The sequence below is a fragment of the Ornithorhynchus anatinus genome, chromosome 6, assembly GCF_004115215.2.
Source record: "Ornithorhynchus anatinus isolate Pmale09 chromosome 6, mOrnAna1.pri.v4, whole genome shotgun sequence".
NCBI classification, from domain to species: Eukaryota; Metazoa; Chordata; class Mammalia; order Monotremata; family Ornithorhynchidae; genus Ornithorhynchus; species Ornithorhynchus anatinus.
In genome coordinates, this window is record NC_041733.1 from 13,805,443 (window position 1) to 13,824,933 (window position 19,491).

The window sequence follows — 19,491 nt, forward strand, 5'->3', positions numbered from 1 at the left end:
TTAAGAGTTTACAAATATCTGAGCACTGTACTAAGGGCTGGGGTAGATACAAGATAAATAAGGTCAGAACAGTCCCTGTCCCTCAAGGGAATCACAGCCTAAGTAGGACGGAGAATACGAATTGAATCCTCATTTTACAAATGAGAAAACTGAGGCACAGAAAAGTTAAGTAACTTGCCAAAATTCACACTGCAGGCAATCAATCAGTGGTTTTTATTGAATACTGCCTGCAGAGCACCAAACAAAGCAACTGAAGTGACAAATGGCAGAGCCAGGGTTAGAATCACGGTTCTCTGACTCCCATGCCTGTGCTCTTTCCACTAGGCCATGCTTCTTGTGAAAAAAAAAAAAACTGGGAGAAATCTAAAGAAAATCAGGCTGCAGGTATGGTAGAATAGTAAAAGGTAAAAATATCTCAAAGCACCAGTACCATGATCCTCTAGAATAAAAGCTTCTTGTGGGCAGGGATTGTATCTCTCTCAAATTGTATTTTCCCAAGGACTTAGTGTCATGTTCTAACATAGTAAAGATTCAAATACCATTGATTGTAGCCTATCGATCATAAGTAAGTATCCTTTCTTCGCCATCCGCGAGCAGGGGAAGAGCAAGTTGGTGTGGGTTTTTTTGCCTGTTAAATTCCTGACCTTCCATGCCAGAAGGACTTGATGAAAAGCTGCCGTATCTCTCACCAAGGTTTCTGCTCTTCAGGAAATGTTAACCTGGGTCCCTACCCCTCTGGGAGCGCCTTTTGCTTCAGTGGGATGGCACAGAGCAGGAGCCGGAGAGTTCCAGTGCTGGTATCCACAGATAGGCGGATCTCTCAGTCAGTCGTATAAGGGCTCACTGTGTGCAGAGCACTGTACCAAGTGTTTGGGAAAGTACAATACAACAAAATGAGCAGGCCAATTCCCTGCCCATAACAAACAGTCTAGAGGGGGAGATAGACATTAATATAAATAAATGAATTACGGGTATGTACACAAGTTCTGTGGGGTTTGAGGAGTGAATAAAGGGAGGCCCTAGGCAGGGCGGGACTCTTGGAGGAGATGTGCCTTCAACAGGGCCTTGAAGGTGGGAGGAATAATTGCCCGTTGGATGTGAAGAGGGAGGTCGTTCCAGGCCAGAGGCAGGTCATGGGTGACAGGTCGGTAGTGAGATAGAGGAGATCGAGGTACAGTGAGTAAGTTGGCCTTAGAGGAGTTAAGTGTGTGGGCTGGGTTGTAATAGGAGAAGTGAGGTAAGGAGTGGTCAAGGTAATTGAGTGCTTTAAAGTCAATGGTAAGGAGTCAGTTAGATCCGGAGGTCGATGGGCAACTGCTGGAGGTTCTTGAGGAATGGGGAATCATGGACAGAACGTTTTTGTAGAAAAATGAAACTCTAACAGAGCAGCTAGGCCACAGAAATCCAAAGGCAGAGCTAACTGACCCTAGATTCAAGTGGAATGTAAAGCCAATAGTGACATCTCTTCAAGTCATAAAAACTATCTCACTCCCCCCCCCCCACCCACCGCCAACAACTCCCAGCACACACACCAAGCCCAGTGCTCCCAAATGATCTTTCCTAGCCTCATGGCACCAGGGAATGGGCCACTCTGAGGTAGAATGTGTATTCTAGTTCCAAGTTTAACTCTCCTTATACAGTAGATTTAACTGCCACAGCTGTAGTTGGAGGAAAAGGCTATCACCTTCTAAACAGAGAGAGGGTTCGTACAGTTGGATTTTCAGGTTACCGCACTTTTTAAATGAATCTCTCTGCAGTTCTTGACCTTCGTAACGGGCTTATTTTTTAAATGCTATTTGTTAAGCATTTGCTATGTAGCAGACATACTGTACCGAGCTTTGGAGTAGATACAGGATAATCAGGGTGGACACAGTTCCTGTCCCACATGGGGTTCACAGTCTTAGTCCCCATTTTCAGATGAGGTAAGTGAGACACAGAGAAGTCCCTGTCCCACAGTCTCAATCCCAAGTCTTAGTGAAGCTTTGGTTTCAACCAGCCTGCCTGTACCTTCTCTCTGTCCTTTCTTCTTGCCAGTTCTCTTCTTTCAGCCCACTAAGGGACTGTCTCGTTTTCCTTTTCACCAAGATGACTTCGACTGCCTCATTGGTTCAGAATCCATTTTTCCTGGAACCACATGAGGTTTTGAGAATGAGGGAACAGCGGGCTTTTTTAATTTTTTATTTGCCAGAAGGCCGGGCAACTCCAGAACAGCCAACTCCAGCCCAGCCTGAGGTTTCTTAATCTCACATGCTCAGTATGAACATCTCTGCTGAGGAAAGATTTTTGAGGGAATATCAGTCAGTTGCTTGTATTTATTGAGTGCTTACTGTGAGCAGAGCACTGTCCTAAGCTCTTGGGAGAAAACAGTGTTACAGACACATTGCAGTCTAGTGGGGGAGGCAGACATGATTATAAATAAATAAATTACAAATATGTACATAAATGTTGGAGGGCTGGGAGTGGGGATGAATAAAGGGCAAGTCAGGGAGTTGCAAAAGGAAGTTGCAAAAGGGAGTTGAAGATAAAGGAAGTTGAAGAAAAGGAAAGGAGGGCTTAGTCAGGGAAGGCCTCTTTAGATACAAAATGGGTTTGAGGATCAAAGGTCTGGAGTTTCCATTTGTGACACTTCATGCCCCCAGTAACCCTTCTAGGTACTATCTGCCACTCCCGGTTATATTACTGATTGGTTATATTACTGAATGAAAGACAAGTAGGTGAGCTTTCTGGGTAGTTTCTCCTTGGCCTCTGGGAATTAAAGCTGACATCATTGCTTTTGTAGTTCCTTGACCTTTGGTTTTTGTTTTATTTTGGTTGGGAGTGGGGAGCGGGGTTGAGAGGTTGGTAATGGCTGTCTTTACCATTTTAACTTGACCTTTGCATCTTGACATCCAGATGTTAAAAGACAACTAGAGTGAGCTGCTAACTTTAGAAAGCAGCCTGACCTAGTAGGCCTGGAAGTTAGAAGGACCTGAGTTCTAATCCCAGCTCCACCAACTGGCTGCTGTGTGACCTTGGGCAAGTCACTTCACTTCTCTGTGCATCAATTTCCTCATCTGTAAAATAGCGATTGAGACTGTGAGCCCTATGTGGGACATAGATTGTGTCCAACCCAATTATCTTGTACCTATCCCAGTGTTTAGTACAGTGCCTGGCATGCAGCAAGTGTTTAACAAATAATCCAAAAAAACTTTATTATTCCTGCTTTCTTAGGGCATGATGCAGAGACCTCATTGTTGGGCAGGCATCTTGGCAGGACAGAGAGAGGAAGAGGGATGGCCTCAGTGGCCAAAGATGGTGCATCAAGAAGCCAAAGTGAACAGGCTTGACCTTTGAACCTAGGCAAGGGCTTGTAAGATAATTTAATACCTACTTTCCACTGAAGCTCCTTGTTAATGTTTGATGCTCTTACTTTGGGGCCTCCTTTGCTGCAGCATCAGAATTACAGTTGCTGTGAAGCCCTGCCTGATTCCAGAAGAATCACTAACAGGGACCCACTAATCTCTCCCCACACCCATTCCTGCCCCATTCTGGTGGTTTTAATGGCTAAACGACTTTTATCTTGGTAAACCCTGCTGTAGCTTTTAGCCAAGGGGATTTGCTCCACTTTATAGTTGTTTTCCCCTGGTTGTCTATTCATCTCTGCACAGAGGAGAAAATCCTTACCTTTGGCTTGAAAGCACTAGGTCTCTCACCTCTAACTACCCTCCTCCTTAACCCACTACAATCCAGCTTTGCTTCTCCAACACCGTCCTGCTCACTGTGCCTCACTCTGGTATCTCTCACCGTTGACCTTTTGGTCACACCCACCCTCCTCCTCCACAGCCACAGTCTCTCCACAGAGAAACCACCGCTCTCCCCATCTTCAAAGCCTTTCTGAAATCACACCGCCTCCAGGAAACCTACCTTGATTAATCTCACCTCTCCTTCCACCCACATGCTTACATAGCAGCTTGGCCTAGTTGAAAGAATATGGGGCCTGGGAGTCAGTCGACCTGGGTTCTAACCCCTGGTTCTGCCACTTGTCTGCTGTGTGACCTTGGGTGAGTCACTTAGCTTCTCTGCGCCTCAGTTTCTTATCTGTAAAATGGGAATTAAGACTAATAGCCCCATGTGGAGAAGGGACTGTGTCCAACCAGATTAACTTGTATCTATCCCAGTGCATAGAATGGTGCTTGGCACCCAGAAAGTGCTTAACAAGTACCGTAATAATAATAATTATTCTCTATGCTTCAGTTTCTTCATCTGTAAATTGGGCATTAAGACTGTGTGCCCCATGTGGGACAGAGGCTGGGTCCAACCAGATTAGCTTATATCTACTCTGGCGCTTAGTACAGTGCCTGGCACATAGTAAGTGCTTAACAAATACCACAATTATCATAATAATAATAATATCCTCTCCCACTGCCACGCTGCCAAGGCCCAATGTGCAGTCGTGCCGGTCTGACAGCGGGTAGGTAGGCTGGGATCTCTCTCTGTTGGGGTGGATTAAGTTGAGCGGCTCTGCTCTTCTCGGCTCTCTGGTCAGAATCCAGACCCTAAATCTGCAGCCTCCGGCCTGCCTCTCCCCAGATGAGTCAGAGCATCAACCTAGGCTTTGACCTCACCTCGGGCACACTCCTTCTTGCCTTCTTTCTCCTTCCCTTTTGTTCCTTGGGTCAGGAGCAAACTCGATTATCTCATGCTAGGATCCGCTGAGCTTGCTTGGAGTCTTTTTTTTTTTTATTTCAATGTGCTCGGAGGAGCTGCCATTGTACTTTGAACTCTGCTGCAGATGTTTCCTCTGGTAATAGGACTCTGGGTCCTCCTGTCAACCATGGGTGATGCCACATGAGCAGTGCGGAGTTTAAAAGGGCCAAGAGGCTCTAAGGAGCAAAAGCTCCTTTCACAGGAATATTTTTCTTTTAATTTTTATGGTGTTTGTTAAGGGCTTACTATGTGCCAGGCACTGTACTAAGCACTAGGGTAGTTTCAAGAGAATCAGGTTGGACCCAGTCCCTGTCCCATATGGGGCGCACAGTCTTAAACCCCATTTTACAGATGAGGTAACTGAGGCACAGAGAATTGAAGTGACTTGCCCCAGATCACACAGCAGATGAGTGGCGGAGCTAGGATTAGAACCCAGGTCCTCTGACTCCCAGACCTGTGCTCTTTCCACTAGGCCATCCTTCTTCCCTGTTGTTACTCCCTTCTGACTCATCCTTGCATTTGGATTTATACCCTTCATTTGCCCCACCCTTAGCCCCACAGCTCCTGTGTGCATATCCGTAATTAATTTATGTTGAAGTCTATCTCCTCTTCTGGACTGTAAGCTCTTTCTGGGCAAGGAACGTGTCTACCCACTCTGTTACATTGTAATAATAATGTTGGTATTTGTTAAGCGCTTACTATGTGCAGAGCACTGTTCTAAGCGCTGGGGTAGACATAGGGGAATCAGGTTGTCCCACATGGGGCTCACAGTCTTAATCCCCATTTTACAGATGAGGTAACTGAGGCCCAGAGAAGTTAAGTGACTTGCCCACAGTCACACAGCTGACAAGTGGCAGAGCTGGGATTCGAACTCATGACCTCTGACTCCCAAGCCCGTGCTCTTTCCACTGAGCCACGCTGCTTCTCTAGCCACGCTGCTTCTCTACTCGCCCAAGCACCTAGTTCAGTGCTCTACATACAGTATTTGATTCCCATTTTACAAATGAGGAAACTGAGGCACAGAAGTTAAGTGGCTTGTCCAAAGTCACAGCTGACATGCGGCAGATCCAGGATTAGAACCAGGCTCTCTGGCTCCCAGACCTTTGCTCACTCCTCTAGGCCGCACTGATTCTCTGAGAGTGGCTAAATCCCGTCTACTCCTCAGACAATCCTTTCTTTCCCCTTCCATCTATTCTGTTATCCCTACGTCTCTTTGTGGTCTGGGCCTGATGGTCAGCAGGAAAGTAGAACCTCTGCCCAAAGCCAATTTCCTCTCTGCCATGGCTCACATCTAAGGAAAACCAGCTGAACATCAGCTTGGTTCCTTGATCCCCCGAGCACTGTCTACCTCCTTTTTTACCCAATCCAGCTCCTGCTGGTATAAGAGCTGCCTTCTCAGCGTCTGTAGCCATCTCTCTCTCTTTCTCTCTCGCTCTCTTTTAATGCTATGTATTAAGTGCTTATTATGTGCCACACACTGTTCTAAGTACTGGGATAGATACAAGGTAACCCGGTTGGACACAGTCCCTGTCCCACATGTGGTTCACGGTCTCAATCCCCATTTTACAGATGAGGTAACTGAGGCACAGAGAAGTTAAGTAACTAGCCCAACGTCACACAGCAGACAAGTGGGATTAGAACCCAGCTCCTTTTGATGCCAGACCGGTGCTCTGACCACTACGCCACACTGCTTCTCATTGGAGTTGGCCGTATTAGTCCAAAAAGGCTACCTTCTGAGTCATCATCCCTAGACTGGGTCAGGATGATAGTGAGTATCACCCAGTGAGAAGCAAAAAGAACTGGGAGATAAAGGCGGTTGCCAGAACAACCTTTGGGCCTGAACTTTTCTAACTGGAATTCGCCCTGCTCCCGGTAATCTTTGCTGAGTCTCTCATTTGAAGGCTGATGGTTCAGAATCAAGCTGGGTGATTCAGCTGCAGAAGAATCAGAAGTGATTACAGGACAGAGAAATAGTGCCAACTCCGCTTCTTGTGGTGGAAGAACTTTGAACCCAGGTCGAGGCTGTGGGCAGATTTCTTCCAGCTTCTCACAGGGCACGGAGTTCTCTGAGCATTGTGGAACATGCCGCAAGAGATTGGGGAATGGCCTCTGAATCTTCCCACACCAGGGGAATCTCTCTCTCTTCAGCCTCGAAGTCTTCCGTCACTCTACAAAGACAAGAGGACTACTCTTCCCTCCTGTCCCTTCATGCCCCTGGAGCAGAGATGGGCTAGCTGTGTCTGGAGGGCCTGGTTCAGTCAGCTGCTGCCCTCGCTCCCCCTTCCCCGGCAGACCAACGAGGCTCCTCCCACCAAGCTCCACGATGGCGGGTCCGGGAACGCTGGTTGGCACGGAGTCAGGTTGGAGACGCCGTGGGTGCATGTTCCTGCCGATCTGTAGTTTAATTTCCCACCCATCCCCTCCCCTGCCCCCGGCTTACTGTCAGCCTGCCCCTAAATAGCTACAGAGGAGGAGAAGTAGCCAGAGCCAGATGATGATGATGATGGCATTTATGATGATGGGACAGATAGAGTGCAATCAGATCATATAAGGTCCCTGCCCGACATAGGGCTCACAGTCTGAGGAAGGACTGTGATCGAATCCCCATTTTATAGATGAGGAAACTGAGGCTCAGAGACATCAAGTGATCCATCCAAGGTCACCCGGCAGGCAAGTAACATAATTGCTGCCTCCCTGCTCGAACCTCTTATTATCCTAACCTTGTCCATCCCCCACGTGTCTCCCCCCTCCCCATTTTCCTTTCATGTGGTCCCTTTTTGTATGGTGATTGTGGACTCTTGCTTCCTTCCTGTCCTGCCCAGATCCATCTCTCTTGGGTATTCTTTTCGGGCACTTAGTTTAGCTTACTGCACAAAATCCTTAATAAAAACCATGACTCCTCCTCCTTTTCCCCCTCCTCCTGCTCCTCCTCTCCTCCTGCTCCTCCTCTCTTCCTATTGATATGTATTATTCAGAAGTGAGGCCTCCAGGTTGGTAATCAGTCAGAGGTCAGCCCCCGCCAACCTGTCTTGGGGACGGAGTCCTCATCGATTGATATTTTATTGCTTTTCCATGGTCAGGAGGCTGAGGATGATAATCACAGTCGGAGAGTGAGAGAAACGAAAGACGCGAACATGATCACTGCAAGTCTCTCCTGCTATTTGAAAACGTTTCACAGATTTCTGGGAAATGTGGCCTAGTGGAGCGAGCACAGGATTGAGTGTCATTCATTCAATATTTATTGAGCGCTTACTATGAGCAGAGCACTGCATTAAGAGCTTGGAATGTACAATTCAGCAACCAAAGAGACCTGGATGTGTCAGGAGACCTGGTTTGTAGACACAAGAGTGTAACTGGTCTCCTGTGGGATCTTGGGCAAGTTACTTAACTATAAAGTTGCCCCAGCTGAAAAATGGATATAAAGTAGAGCCCTATATAAGACAGGGCACACAATCATGGTCTTGTGTCTCATATCTTTATGTTTATCCCCACATTTAGCTTATTATAAGTGCTTAATAAATGTTGCTATTATAATTAGTAATATTATCATCATCACTGAGAGGCAGTTTGGCCTAGTAATAATAATTGTGGTATTTAGGTACTTACTATATGTCAATCACCGAACTAAACTCTGGGGTAGATAGATGATAATCAGATTCCCCCATGGGGCTTACAGTCTAGTAGGAGGGAGAACAGGTATTGAATCCCATTTTCCAGATAAGGGAACTGAGGCACAGAGAAGTTAAATGACTTGCCCGAAGTCAAACAGCAGGTAAGTGACAGAGCTAGGATTAGAACCCAAGTCTCTGACTCCCACCCAGGTCCATGCTCTTTCCACTAGGCTACTCTGTTTCTCAAAACCATGAGGAACTGGGAATCAGGACACCCGTGTTCTAATCTCAGCTCTGCCATTAACCTGCAGTGGATCCTGCAAGTTGTTTAACCTCTCTGGACCTCAATTTCTTTTTCTACAAAGTGGAGCACTTGTATATATATGTACATATCTACAATTTTATTTATATTGATGCCTGTTTACTTGTAGACTTGTTTACTTCTAGATTGTAAGCCCGGTGTGAGCAGGGATTGTCTCTCTTTATTGCTGAATTGTACTTTCCAAGCTCTTAGTACAGTGCTCTGCACAAAGTAAATGCTTAATAAATACGATGTAATGAGTGAATGAATGAATGAGATAAAACCTCTCATCACCACTTAGATTGTGACACCGCGCCCCTCCCCGCCCTGTGCTTACAGGAACAGTCTGATCTGATAATTGGGTTGGACACAGTCTCTGTCCCATTTTGGGCCCAAAGTGTGCATCCTCATTATATACATGAGATAACTGAGGCACAGTGAAGTGACTTGCCCAAGGTCACCCAGCAGAAGTGGCAGAGGGGGGATTAGAACCCAAGTCCTTCCGACTCCCAGGCTCATGCTCTATCCATTAGGCCTCGCTGCTTCTCACCACAACAGTAATGATTGTGGTATTTGTTAAGTGATGATAAATATTGTGGTATTAAAAGCTTGCTATGTTCCAAGCACTGTACTAAGCACTGGGATAGATACAAGATAATCAGGTCTCACATGGGTCTCATTCTTGTCTGTCCGTCTCCCCCGATTAGACTGTAAGCCCGTCAAACGGCAGGGACTGTCTCTATTTGTTGCCGACTTGTTCATCCCAAGCGCTTAGTACAGTGCTCTGCACATAGTAAGCGCTCAATAAATACTATTGAATGAAATACTATTGAATGAATAAATAGGAGATAGAACTGGTATTGAATCCCCATTTTGCAGATGAGGGAACTGAGGCATGAAGAAATGAAGTGATTGCCCAAGGTCACACAGCAAACAAGTGGAGCAGGGATTAGAACCCAGGTACTCTAACTCTGAGGCCTGGGTTCTTTCCAGTAGGCCTTGCCGCTTTTCTGTGTTAACCCCATCTGCCCATCCTTTGGCATAAAAGGGTGGGCAAGTTAGGGTAACATTTACCCTCCCATCTTGCCCACCTTCCTTCCCTCCTTCCTCCCACCTCCCTTGGTGGGCCTTGAGCAGCTGGGTATGAAGTGAAACAAGACAAGTTTTGCAGCACAGATTGGTGACTGTGGGCAGGGGTTGTCTCTCTTTATTGATGTAGTGTACTTTTGAAGCGCTTTAGTAAGTATTCAGCAAATATGATTGAATAATAATAATTATGTTGATGGTATTTGTTAAGCACTTACTATGTGCCAGGCACTTTACTAAGCACTGGGAAGGATTCAAGCAAATCGGGTAGGGCACAGTCCTCGCCCCACGTGGGGTTCACAGTCTGCCCCCATTTTACAGATGTGACTGAGGCCCAGAGAAGTGAAGTGACTTGCTGAAGGCCACACAGCAGCAAAGTGGCAGAGTCAGGATTAGAACCCATGACCTTCTGACTCCCAGGCCCATTCTCTAGCCACTATACCATGCTGGTTAGTGCTGGTGGCTCAAGGAGGAGGTATGTGGGGTTAGAAGTGAGGTGAGGGCGGGGGCAAAGTTTACAGAAGCTAGCCAAGAATTTGGGTACACCGTGATCCTGAGTATTTTTCAGGGCATTGCAAAACTGGAATTGGAAATGGAGGAGGATTTAGCTGTTCTTGTGAACAATAACCATGGTTGCAAAAAACCCTTCAGTGGAAGAGCTGCAGGCTACCGGCATAAGGTGAACAAATGCCTTGTGAGAAATAAATTTCAGACTCAGAAACCCATGTGGCAGGAAAGCAAAAAATGGAATTAAGCAATAATGGGACTATTTTCTTCACAGAGAAATTCTTTAAATAACCTCTCTCTTCCTTTGTTGGCAGAAAAGTCTGAAAATGTATTCCTTCCTAAGAGAAATGACTTTGTTGCTGGGTGGTGCCCAGGAACTAGAACTTGTTATTTTGGGGATTTATTTTGAAAAGTTGTGATCCCATTATTGTTCATTGGCCAAGAAGGTTTATTTGCAAACACCAAAAGCAAGGAAATGTTTCTACACTAGCACAGTAGATATTTATTCTTAATATTAGCATGTTCTCTGCCAGATTAAAAGAAAAATGGCTCATACATTTTGACAAGCACTACGTTTTGCTTTCCTCTTGTTAAAACTGGACTATAGGGACTGGAAGAAGAATCTGCAGAATTCTGTCATGGAAGAGGAACTGATTTATCTCGTGGGCAGGGAACATGTTTACCAAGTCTGTTAAACTGTACTCTCCCAAGCGCTTAGTACAGTGCTCTGTACACACTAAGCGCTCAAATTTGATTCTACTCACCTGGTGTGGAAGATTTCCTCCAAGGTGGCATGATTTGAGTACAGAGAGGGAGGAAGCTTGGTGGAAAGGAGATTGTTGTATGTATATTTTGTTGCATCTTCTATCTGTAATTTATTTTAATGCCTCTCTCTGCTGTTAAACTATAAACACTTTGAGGGCAGAGATTGTATCTACCAACAGTATTCTACTCTCACAAGCACACTGTACTGAGAAAGTGCTCAAGCACTTTGATATTCTCGCCAGCCCCACAGCAGTTATATACATAGTCATCTCCCTCTAGATTGTAAGCCGGTTGTGGTCCAGGAAACATGTCCACCAAATCTGTTGTATTATACTCTACCAAGCACTTAGTACAGTCCTCTGCACACTGTAAGCACTCAATAAATACCATTGATTGATCGATTCAACTGCAATTCATTATAATATCTGTTTCCCTTTCCAATCTGTAAGCTCCTGTCGGCAGGGATCACATCTCAACCTAATCCTTTGTATCATTCGGTCATATTTATTGAGTGCTTATGTGCGCAAAGCGTCGTATTAAGCGCTTGAATCGTACTCTCCACCCTTCTAGACTGTGCTGTGGGTAGGGATTGTCTCTCTCCATTGCTGTATTTGTACCTTCCTAGCGCTCCCACGCCGCTGACGGATTGATAAATACCAGTGATGGATCGATTGAGGCTTAGGGCACCCAGGAAGGAAGTGTACATGGGAGTAGGTGCCAAAGGAACTGAAATCAGAGTGACACCAACTCTTAGACTAAGCCTTCTGTACACACTCAGTAAGAGTTTGTGGTGATGGGCGAGAACGGGGAGAGGAATTTGGTCCCCCGGAGATGGCGGTTTGGGTAACGTGATACCCAGGGCATTCTGCAGCCTCAGCCTTGAAAGAGGTTAATGAGTTGGAGCTGCTGTCTTCAATGTATTAGGTATTAATGAAGCAGTAAAACCAGTGAGCTAATAGCTAACCAGAAACATCTGGATGTGTTTGCTTTGCCTTTGCAAACTTCAGACAGTGGAAGCGCTGACCCTAAACCCCAGGGGAGCTTGTGGATCCAGGGAGATATGTCCAGGGGCTCTGCCAGTCAGTTACCCGTGAGATGAGGCAGGCCATCAATAGGCCGGGGACCTGCCTGTGTGGGCAAGATTTTTTTTTTTATGGGATTTAAGCCCTTACTATGTGCTGTACTAAGCACCGGGATAGATACAAGATAATCGGGTTGGACCCTGTCCCTGTCCCACATGGGGCTCACAATTTCAATCCCCATTTTCCACGGTGAGCTAACTGAGGCACAGAAAAGTTAAATGACTTGCCTAAGGTCGCAGAGCAGACAAGTGGCGGAGCTGGGATTAGAACCCAGGTTCTTCTGATTCCCAGACCTGTGCTCTATCCACTTCTGTTATGGGACCACCTTCTAAAGAATTCCAAGAGCCTCCCAAATTTGGACTTTGGATCTCCATGGCTTTTTGTTTGTATTTTTCTGTAAAGATTAAAATTGTCTTAATAGCATATCTCTATATATGTCCAGTTACTCTCACAGTTTCTATCATCTCTTCTAATCAATCTACCCTTTAAGAGAAGCAGCATGGTCTGGGGAGATTGCCCAGGCTTGAGTGTCAGGACATCCTCTAGACTGTAAACTCATTGTGGGCAGGGAAGGTGTCAACCAACTCTCTTATTGTACTCTTCCAACCACTTAGTATAGTACTCTGCATACAGTAAGCACTCAAATGCCTTTGATTTGGGTTCTAATTTAAGCTCTGCCATTTGCCTGCTGTGTGACCCTGGGAAAGTTACTTAACTTCCCTAGTAATAATTATGGCATTTGTTAAGAGATTATAATGTACCTAGCAGTGTACTAAGCACTGGACTGTATAAATGATCTGGGTTTCAGTTTCCTTATCTATAAAATAGGGATTCAAATCCCTGTTTTCTCTCCCTTTAAGACTGTGAGTCCCATGTGGGACAGGGACTGTGCCCAACCTGATTAGCTCATGTTGACCCAAGCACTTAGTACAGTGTCTGGTACATAGTAAGCGCTTAACAAATACCATAGTTACTGTGACAGCCCCACATGCCCTTTCCTGAGAGTCTGAGACTGTAACCCAGCCAAAGCAATCTAAGATCACTCAGATAAATCGCCACCACCAGTCCCTGCCGTAATTTAAACCACCAGCCCAGGGCTTAATTTTAACCCCCTTAGCCAGTATGGGAATCTGCTACTTAACTTTGTTCTATAGATGGCATGATAGCTGTTATTAGTAATATGGTATTTGTTAAGCACTTAATAAGTTTCATAAATACACTACCAGAACGATTGCAGATGGAGGTGGGGCTTTCTGGGAGAGATGTGTCCATGGAGTCGCTATGGGTCGGAAATGACTCGACAGCATCAGACGAGACAAGTTTCAAACCCTCTTCTAAACCTTGGGGTAAATACAAGTTAATCAGGTTGGCCACAGTCCCTGTCCCACAGGGGACTCCCAGTCTAGGAGGGAGAAGTGGCATTGAATCCCCATTTTACAGATGAGGAAACTGAAGCATAAGGAAGTTGTGACTTGTCCAAAGTCATACAGCAGACAAATAGGGGGCTTGGGATTAGAGCCCAGGGCTTCCGACTCCTAGGCGAGTACTCTTTCCACTAAGCCACACTGCCTCCCCTCCCTCAGTCAGGTGATTTCATTATAAATGTAGGTACCCTGAAAATGAGGTGTACAGGCTTTCCATTTTATACAGGAAGAGAGATTTAAAAAACAACAACATGATTTTACTAGAGCTAAAGATAGATCCCAGTAGTAAAATCATCAACAGCAATCAATATTTAACAAGCTTTCTTCAAATAAGTATAAGATCAAAGAGCAGAAAACAAAACCCAGTCACAAACTGCAAACCTTTCCCTTTTAGACTTTGCTAGGAGCTAGAATCTACACTTGGCTTTTTCCTCAGCTCCTCCTCCTAAGTGCCATTTGACATTCTTGAATCAAGGGAACAGCTCTGTCTTCATGCCTCACTGGTCTCTTAAGGACCCTCCTGCTTCCAGACCACACCTGTTGGTGTCGGCTTGACCCCCCAAAATGTCACCAGATTCCAAGGACCCCAGCCTCACTCTGCCTGTTTAGCAAACATGCAAAAATGGCTCTGAGCACCTGAGTTGGATTTTTGCTGTGTCATTCGTAATGCATTGCAGGCCTTCCAGAAAACAAAACACCGGCACATTATAGTGGTAAACTGAATATTCGCTCTAAAGTACTGGACAACCCCTCAGGATGCCGAATTATTTTTATCGTCTCTTTTCGTGTGTGGATTTCACCTTTTATTTATAACCTCAGTTCATTAAAATTGCCTTGACTGGTACTGATATATTATTTTGGGAAAACTTCTGAAATGCTTACCCCCTTCTCTGGATGTTTCAGTTCTTTATTCTACTCTGAATTCCCAGGAATCGTTTTTATCAGATTCCCCCTCCACATTTGTAAGTTCTTCGTGGGCAGGGAATGTGTCTACCAACTCTGTTGTATTGAACTCTCCCCCATGTGCTTAGTCCAGTGCTCTGCACACAGTAAAATGCCATTTATTGATATTTGATACTTTTTACAGTGGCAGATGTGTTACGGGTGCTCAATAAATGGTCAGGGATGGCATGACTGTTTGGCTTCTCTTTATCAGTGAACCTGTAGTTCAGTGCAAAATGAATCCACAGGCCATGAGGAAACATGATCGTTTCTTGCACAAATGAGAATCCCATCAATGTTTATAAATGGCTCGGATAGCGGTCCAGAAGTTGTCGGTCTCTGTCAGGGATGTTAATCATCAGAGAGCTGACAAATGGGAGTTGGGAAGACTTCTTTTCCTGTTTCCTCTTTGACAACTGTCCAGCTGAGTGGGCTGTTGCAGAGCCTTCCTCTGAAGCTCCAGGTTCTGGCTGTTGGTGTGGGTGGAATCTTGGAGTAGACAAGCTGCATCGTGGCAAGAAGGAGGAGGTAGAATCCTTCCCCCGGAAGTCAGTATGATGGGACCTAAAGTTGGGAAGCAGAGAAGATGACCTGGTCATTGGAAGTAGAGACATAAGGGAAGAGCTTAATGCCACTTGGAGGATTCTTTCCCGTGCCATTGCCTTTCCTCTGCCCTGTCCCCTCTACAGGGAGCACCCCAGCCTTCAGATCGGCTCCCGTTCCCATTTTTCCTTCCTTGCCTCCCTGAACAGAGACTGGAGAGTTCTGCATCGAGCAGGGACCTCACAAGGTCCAGGATCCAGGAGATTTTTCTGAGAAATTCCCTGAGCAGAGTGCTCCTTCTTTCTTGCCCCTGGATACCCAACCTGGGCCTCCTCTGGAAAGGACAAAGCCAAACCAGGTTTTGGTTAGAGACCCAGCCTCAGCCATTGGGTGAGGTCTCCAACCCAGCGGCCGACCATCAAAGACCACCTCAAGGGTTCACACCATCCCTTCTCACAAGGAAAGGGAAGAAGAGAGTCCTCAAGTCTCCCAACTCCTAGACCCCTCAGCCTTCCGGGAGTGGAAGAAGAAATGTGGTCCTCAGACCAGGTTCCGTGGTGGAGGTGGATACTGTGGGGTCATGCGCCATGTTGGGGTATCTGCTCCTTCCCAGAAATGGTTCTGTGTCCATTTAGCCACCGGTTTGTGACGACGCTCTCCTCACCTTGCGTCCGCACCTCCCGTTAAACAAGGTGTGTTGTTTTGACTTGACAGACCATTTCGTATCCATCCAGCGCCATGAGCGAGGACATATACACCAACGGGTCGGCCGAGCCAGGCAGCCCGGCCCACGTCAACGGACGGGAAGTGCGGAAAGTGCGGCTCATCCAGTTTGAGAAGGTCACGGAGGAGCCCATGGTGAGCGTTAAGGCCCCACCCTCTGGGTCAGTCAGTCGTATTTATTAAGCGCTTACTATGGGCAGAGCACTGTATTGAGCGCTTGGGAGAGTACAGTATAACAATATAACAGGCACATTCCCTGCTCACAACAAACTTACAGTCTTAGAGGGGTGTCTTATAGTCTGGGTGTCTGGGAAAGGGGAACAGTTGTTCAGTCTGATTCCCCAGAGGAGGGGCGAGGGCTAGATGAGGAGTTAATAGTAACAGTCATTGTGGTATACGTTAAACGCTTACTTTGTGCCAGGCACTGTACTAAGTGCAGGGTAGATACAAGTTAATAGGGTTGAACACAGTTCCTGTCCCACAGTCTTAATCCTCATTTTACAGATGAGGTAACTGAAGTACAAAGAAGCGAAGTAACTTGCCCAAGATCACAAATCAGACAAGTGGCAGAGATGGGATTAGAACCCAGGTCCTTCTGACTCTCAGGCCCCTGCTCTACCCACTAGGCTGCGAGCTGGGGGTGTGGGAGGTGGGCACAGAGCCCCACATTGTGGCCCCTACCTCACTTAAACCAGATCCTGGACCTATTCCAGAACGGGAGGGAAGGCATAAGCCCTCCTCGTTCCTCAGTGGGAGAAACGCTCGCAGGAGGCTGTCAACTTGGAGACGAGTTAGGAAAGAGTTCTTCCACGGAAGTCCGGGACGTCATGGATTTTAATGTCTTCCAGGGGATTACTCTGAAGCTGAATGAGAAACAGTCGTGCATGGTGGCCAGGATTCTACATGGAGGCATGATTCATAGACAAGGTAACCTGCGGGTGGGCTCTGTTCATTCAATCGTATTTATTAAGCATTTACTCTGTGCAAAGTACTGTACTAAATGCATGAAGGGGGCTTTGGCTGCTGGGCTCCCACAAACTTGAGAATCCCAGGCAGCACCCCCTGTTTAGTGGCTGGTTTATGACACCTGGGGGTATTTCACTTTGGGGCCCAGACAGTTAAGTGGCTCATGATAAGAAATGAGCTGTAGGTGTCTTAAGGAGTTGGAACAAATCTCCCTACTCACCCTCAAGTCCCCGTTCTCCAAAGGTGGTGACTATTAGAACCTCTGGCAGGGTCGCCTTCAGCTGCACTGTAAAAGCAGAAGCTGCCAGGCTCCCACATCTGGGTTCATGGAAGGAACAAGCCATCCTACCATCAGCTATCAGCCAGCAGACAGACAGACAGACAGGCGGATGGTGAGATTCCACTCCCTTTTTCCTTCTCTTGCTCTCTGGATGGAACAGATTTCACATATTCCCACGGATCCTTTCTTCTGTTTTCACCTCCCTTTCCCACTCCGCAAAGACCAGGAGCCAGCTTCAGGCCAGAATCCTCACCCCTGCCGGAACTGGGACATGTCACAGGAATGGATTCCTCCCCACAGAGGGGATGTGACTCAAGATACAACACGATAGCTCTGCCAGCTTAAAGAGTCACCTTTCCTCCTTCTTCCAAAGAAGCAGCCATTCGAGTCGCTTTGCACAGACATTCCTTCATTTAGAAAGATGTCTGTGGTCCCGGGAAGAACCTCGTTGTTCATCCTTCAAAGGTTTTGAAAGAGAAAGCTGTTAATTCACAAGAGTCAGTAGGCAGCCCCGACTCATCTCTCAGACCGTCCATCGCGTGGGTTCAGCCCAAAAAGAAGGCCAGAATACAGCCAGCAGGTTGTGATCTTGGATTCCGGCTGCTGCTTCTCTCCCCTCCTTGCCGTCTCTACCGGTAGCATATGCGTGGTTCTTTGTGGACAAATTAAGCCATTACATTTGCAGGGGAGGAGGAAGGCTTTGAATATGGCTTCCATGGGAGAGAGAAGGGGTCATTTTTTGTGAATGGGCCTCTGGTAGAGTTGTGAGAGAGTGAGAAGGTCGTGGGGCTGAAGGTCAGTTGTGTTTTCCTAGGCAATTGCCTCCCATGAATGAGGGCTTTAACTGCCATGAACCCAGGATTATCTATTGTGAGCCTGTTTCACTGAATGATCCAGCCAGTCCTTTAGGTGGTGCCTAGTTGTTTGAGTTTTACTAATAGACGTTGTCTGAGTGCTGATCATTTCTCCCCCGGCAGGCTCCCTTCACGTGGGGGATGAGATCCTAGAGATAAATGGCACCAGTGTGACCAACCACTCAGTCGACCAGCTGCAGAAGGTGATGGTAGGTATTTTGTGGGGCGGCAGAGACTGGAACACTGGGCTGTGAACTTATTCTTCTCATAAGAAACCAAGGAGATCAGGGGGCTGAAAGGGTCCTAGAGGAAATCTAAACCATCCCATCCCAGAAAGGTGTTCCGGAAACGAATGGCAAAACAGCTGGGAAGCCAACGGAAGGAAGGGTATGCCGCTGACAAGACTGGCAGATGCCCCCATTGAATAGATTTTTTTTTTCTTTTTGTTCATTCTCTAGCGAAGTCCGTGGCTTTATTTAGAAATTGCTATTTTGTGGAAGCATCCCCAACATGAACACATTTGCAACTTTCTGTCTAGGAGTGGGTGTATATCTGTATGCTCACTTATTTTTCCCTCTTCTTAAAGCATTGAAAATGAGGCCAGATTTTTTTTGTTCCGCTTCCCCATTTTCTCCTTCACTGATTTTTTTGCTCCTACAGAGGAGGAACAGAGAGGGCCTAGAGGTTGAGGGACATTTACAATGCCTTAATCCAGATCACCGTATTAAGTGCATGGCCGAATACAACAGTGTTTGAAGACACGCTCCCTAACCTCAAGGAGCTTACAGTATTGACAGAGCACCTGCTGTGTGCAGAGCACTGTACTAAATGCTTGGGAGGGTCTAATAGAGTTATTGAACATGCTACCTGTCCTCAAGGACTTTACAGTCTAGCAGGCGAATCTCCCTCCTCCAGTTTTCAGGCTGGTCCACCTTCAGCTCCACGGGACTTATATACATTATATTGATGTGCATTATATCACATTGCTTTATATTACATTATATTAATGTGCATTATATCACATTTCATTATATGAATGTACATTATATTACACTACATAAGAGTACATTATATTACATTATATGAATGTACATTATATTACATTACATTGTATTAATGTCCTTCTCCCCCTTTGTTGAGCAAGCTCATTTTGGGCAGGAAACGTCTACCAAGTCCTGTATCGTACCTTTTCGAGTGCTTAGTACAGTGCTCTGCACACAGTAAGTGCTCAATAAATATGATTGATTGGTCCCAGCAGGGTGCTTGGCTTTTGATCCCTACATGACGAGGCTCTTTTTTAGTCCTGCTGGTCTCTAGAAGAAACTAGCCTCCATCCCCTGCTTACAGCCTCACGGAGAAACATGCCTGCTAGGAAGTCTTGAACCCCAAATCCCCTGAGTCAGTCATTGGTATTTATTGAGCATTTTGAGCAGAAAGCACTGTACTAAGCGCTTAGGAGAGTACAGTACAAAGGATTGGTAGATATGTTCCCCACCCACAAGGAGCATTTAGCCTAGAGGGAAGAGAATCCCTGGGTGAACGGAGCCCTACCTAGGCAGGTGCTCCAGTACTTCCCCAGCCCTCTCTCCTTCCACTGTTGCCAACCTGAGGCCATTTGCGGAGTTTCTGTAATCACTGGTTTGGACTCCTGTCCCACCTAACCTACCGTTCCCCAGATTAAGATGGTCTGAACTCACTGGGTGGTGGGAGGGCTTACTGGT

At 46.3% G+C, this 19,491-nt stretch overlaps 1 protein-coding gene across 1 annotated transcript in view; it reads left to right on the top strand.

The window, feature by feature from the left end:
* MPP1 (membrane palmitoylated protein 1) overlaps window positions 1-19,491 on the top strand; it is a 54,732-nt gene that overhangs the window by 8,375 nt on the left and 26,866 nt on the right. Inside the window, exons 2-4 of the mRNA XM_001513172.4 lie at window positions 15,662-15,805; window positions 16,519-16,597; window positions 17,894-17,979. Coding sequence (XP_001513222.1) covers window positions 15,662-15,805; window positions 16,519-16,597; window positions 17,894-17,979 — 309 coding nt within the window. The remainder of the gene's footprint in view (window positions 1-15,661; window positions 15,806-16,518; window positions 16,598-17,893; window positions 17,980-19,491) is intronic.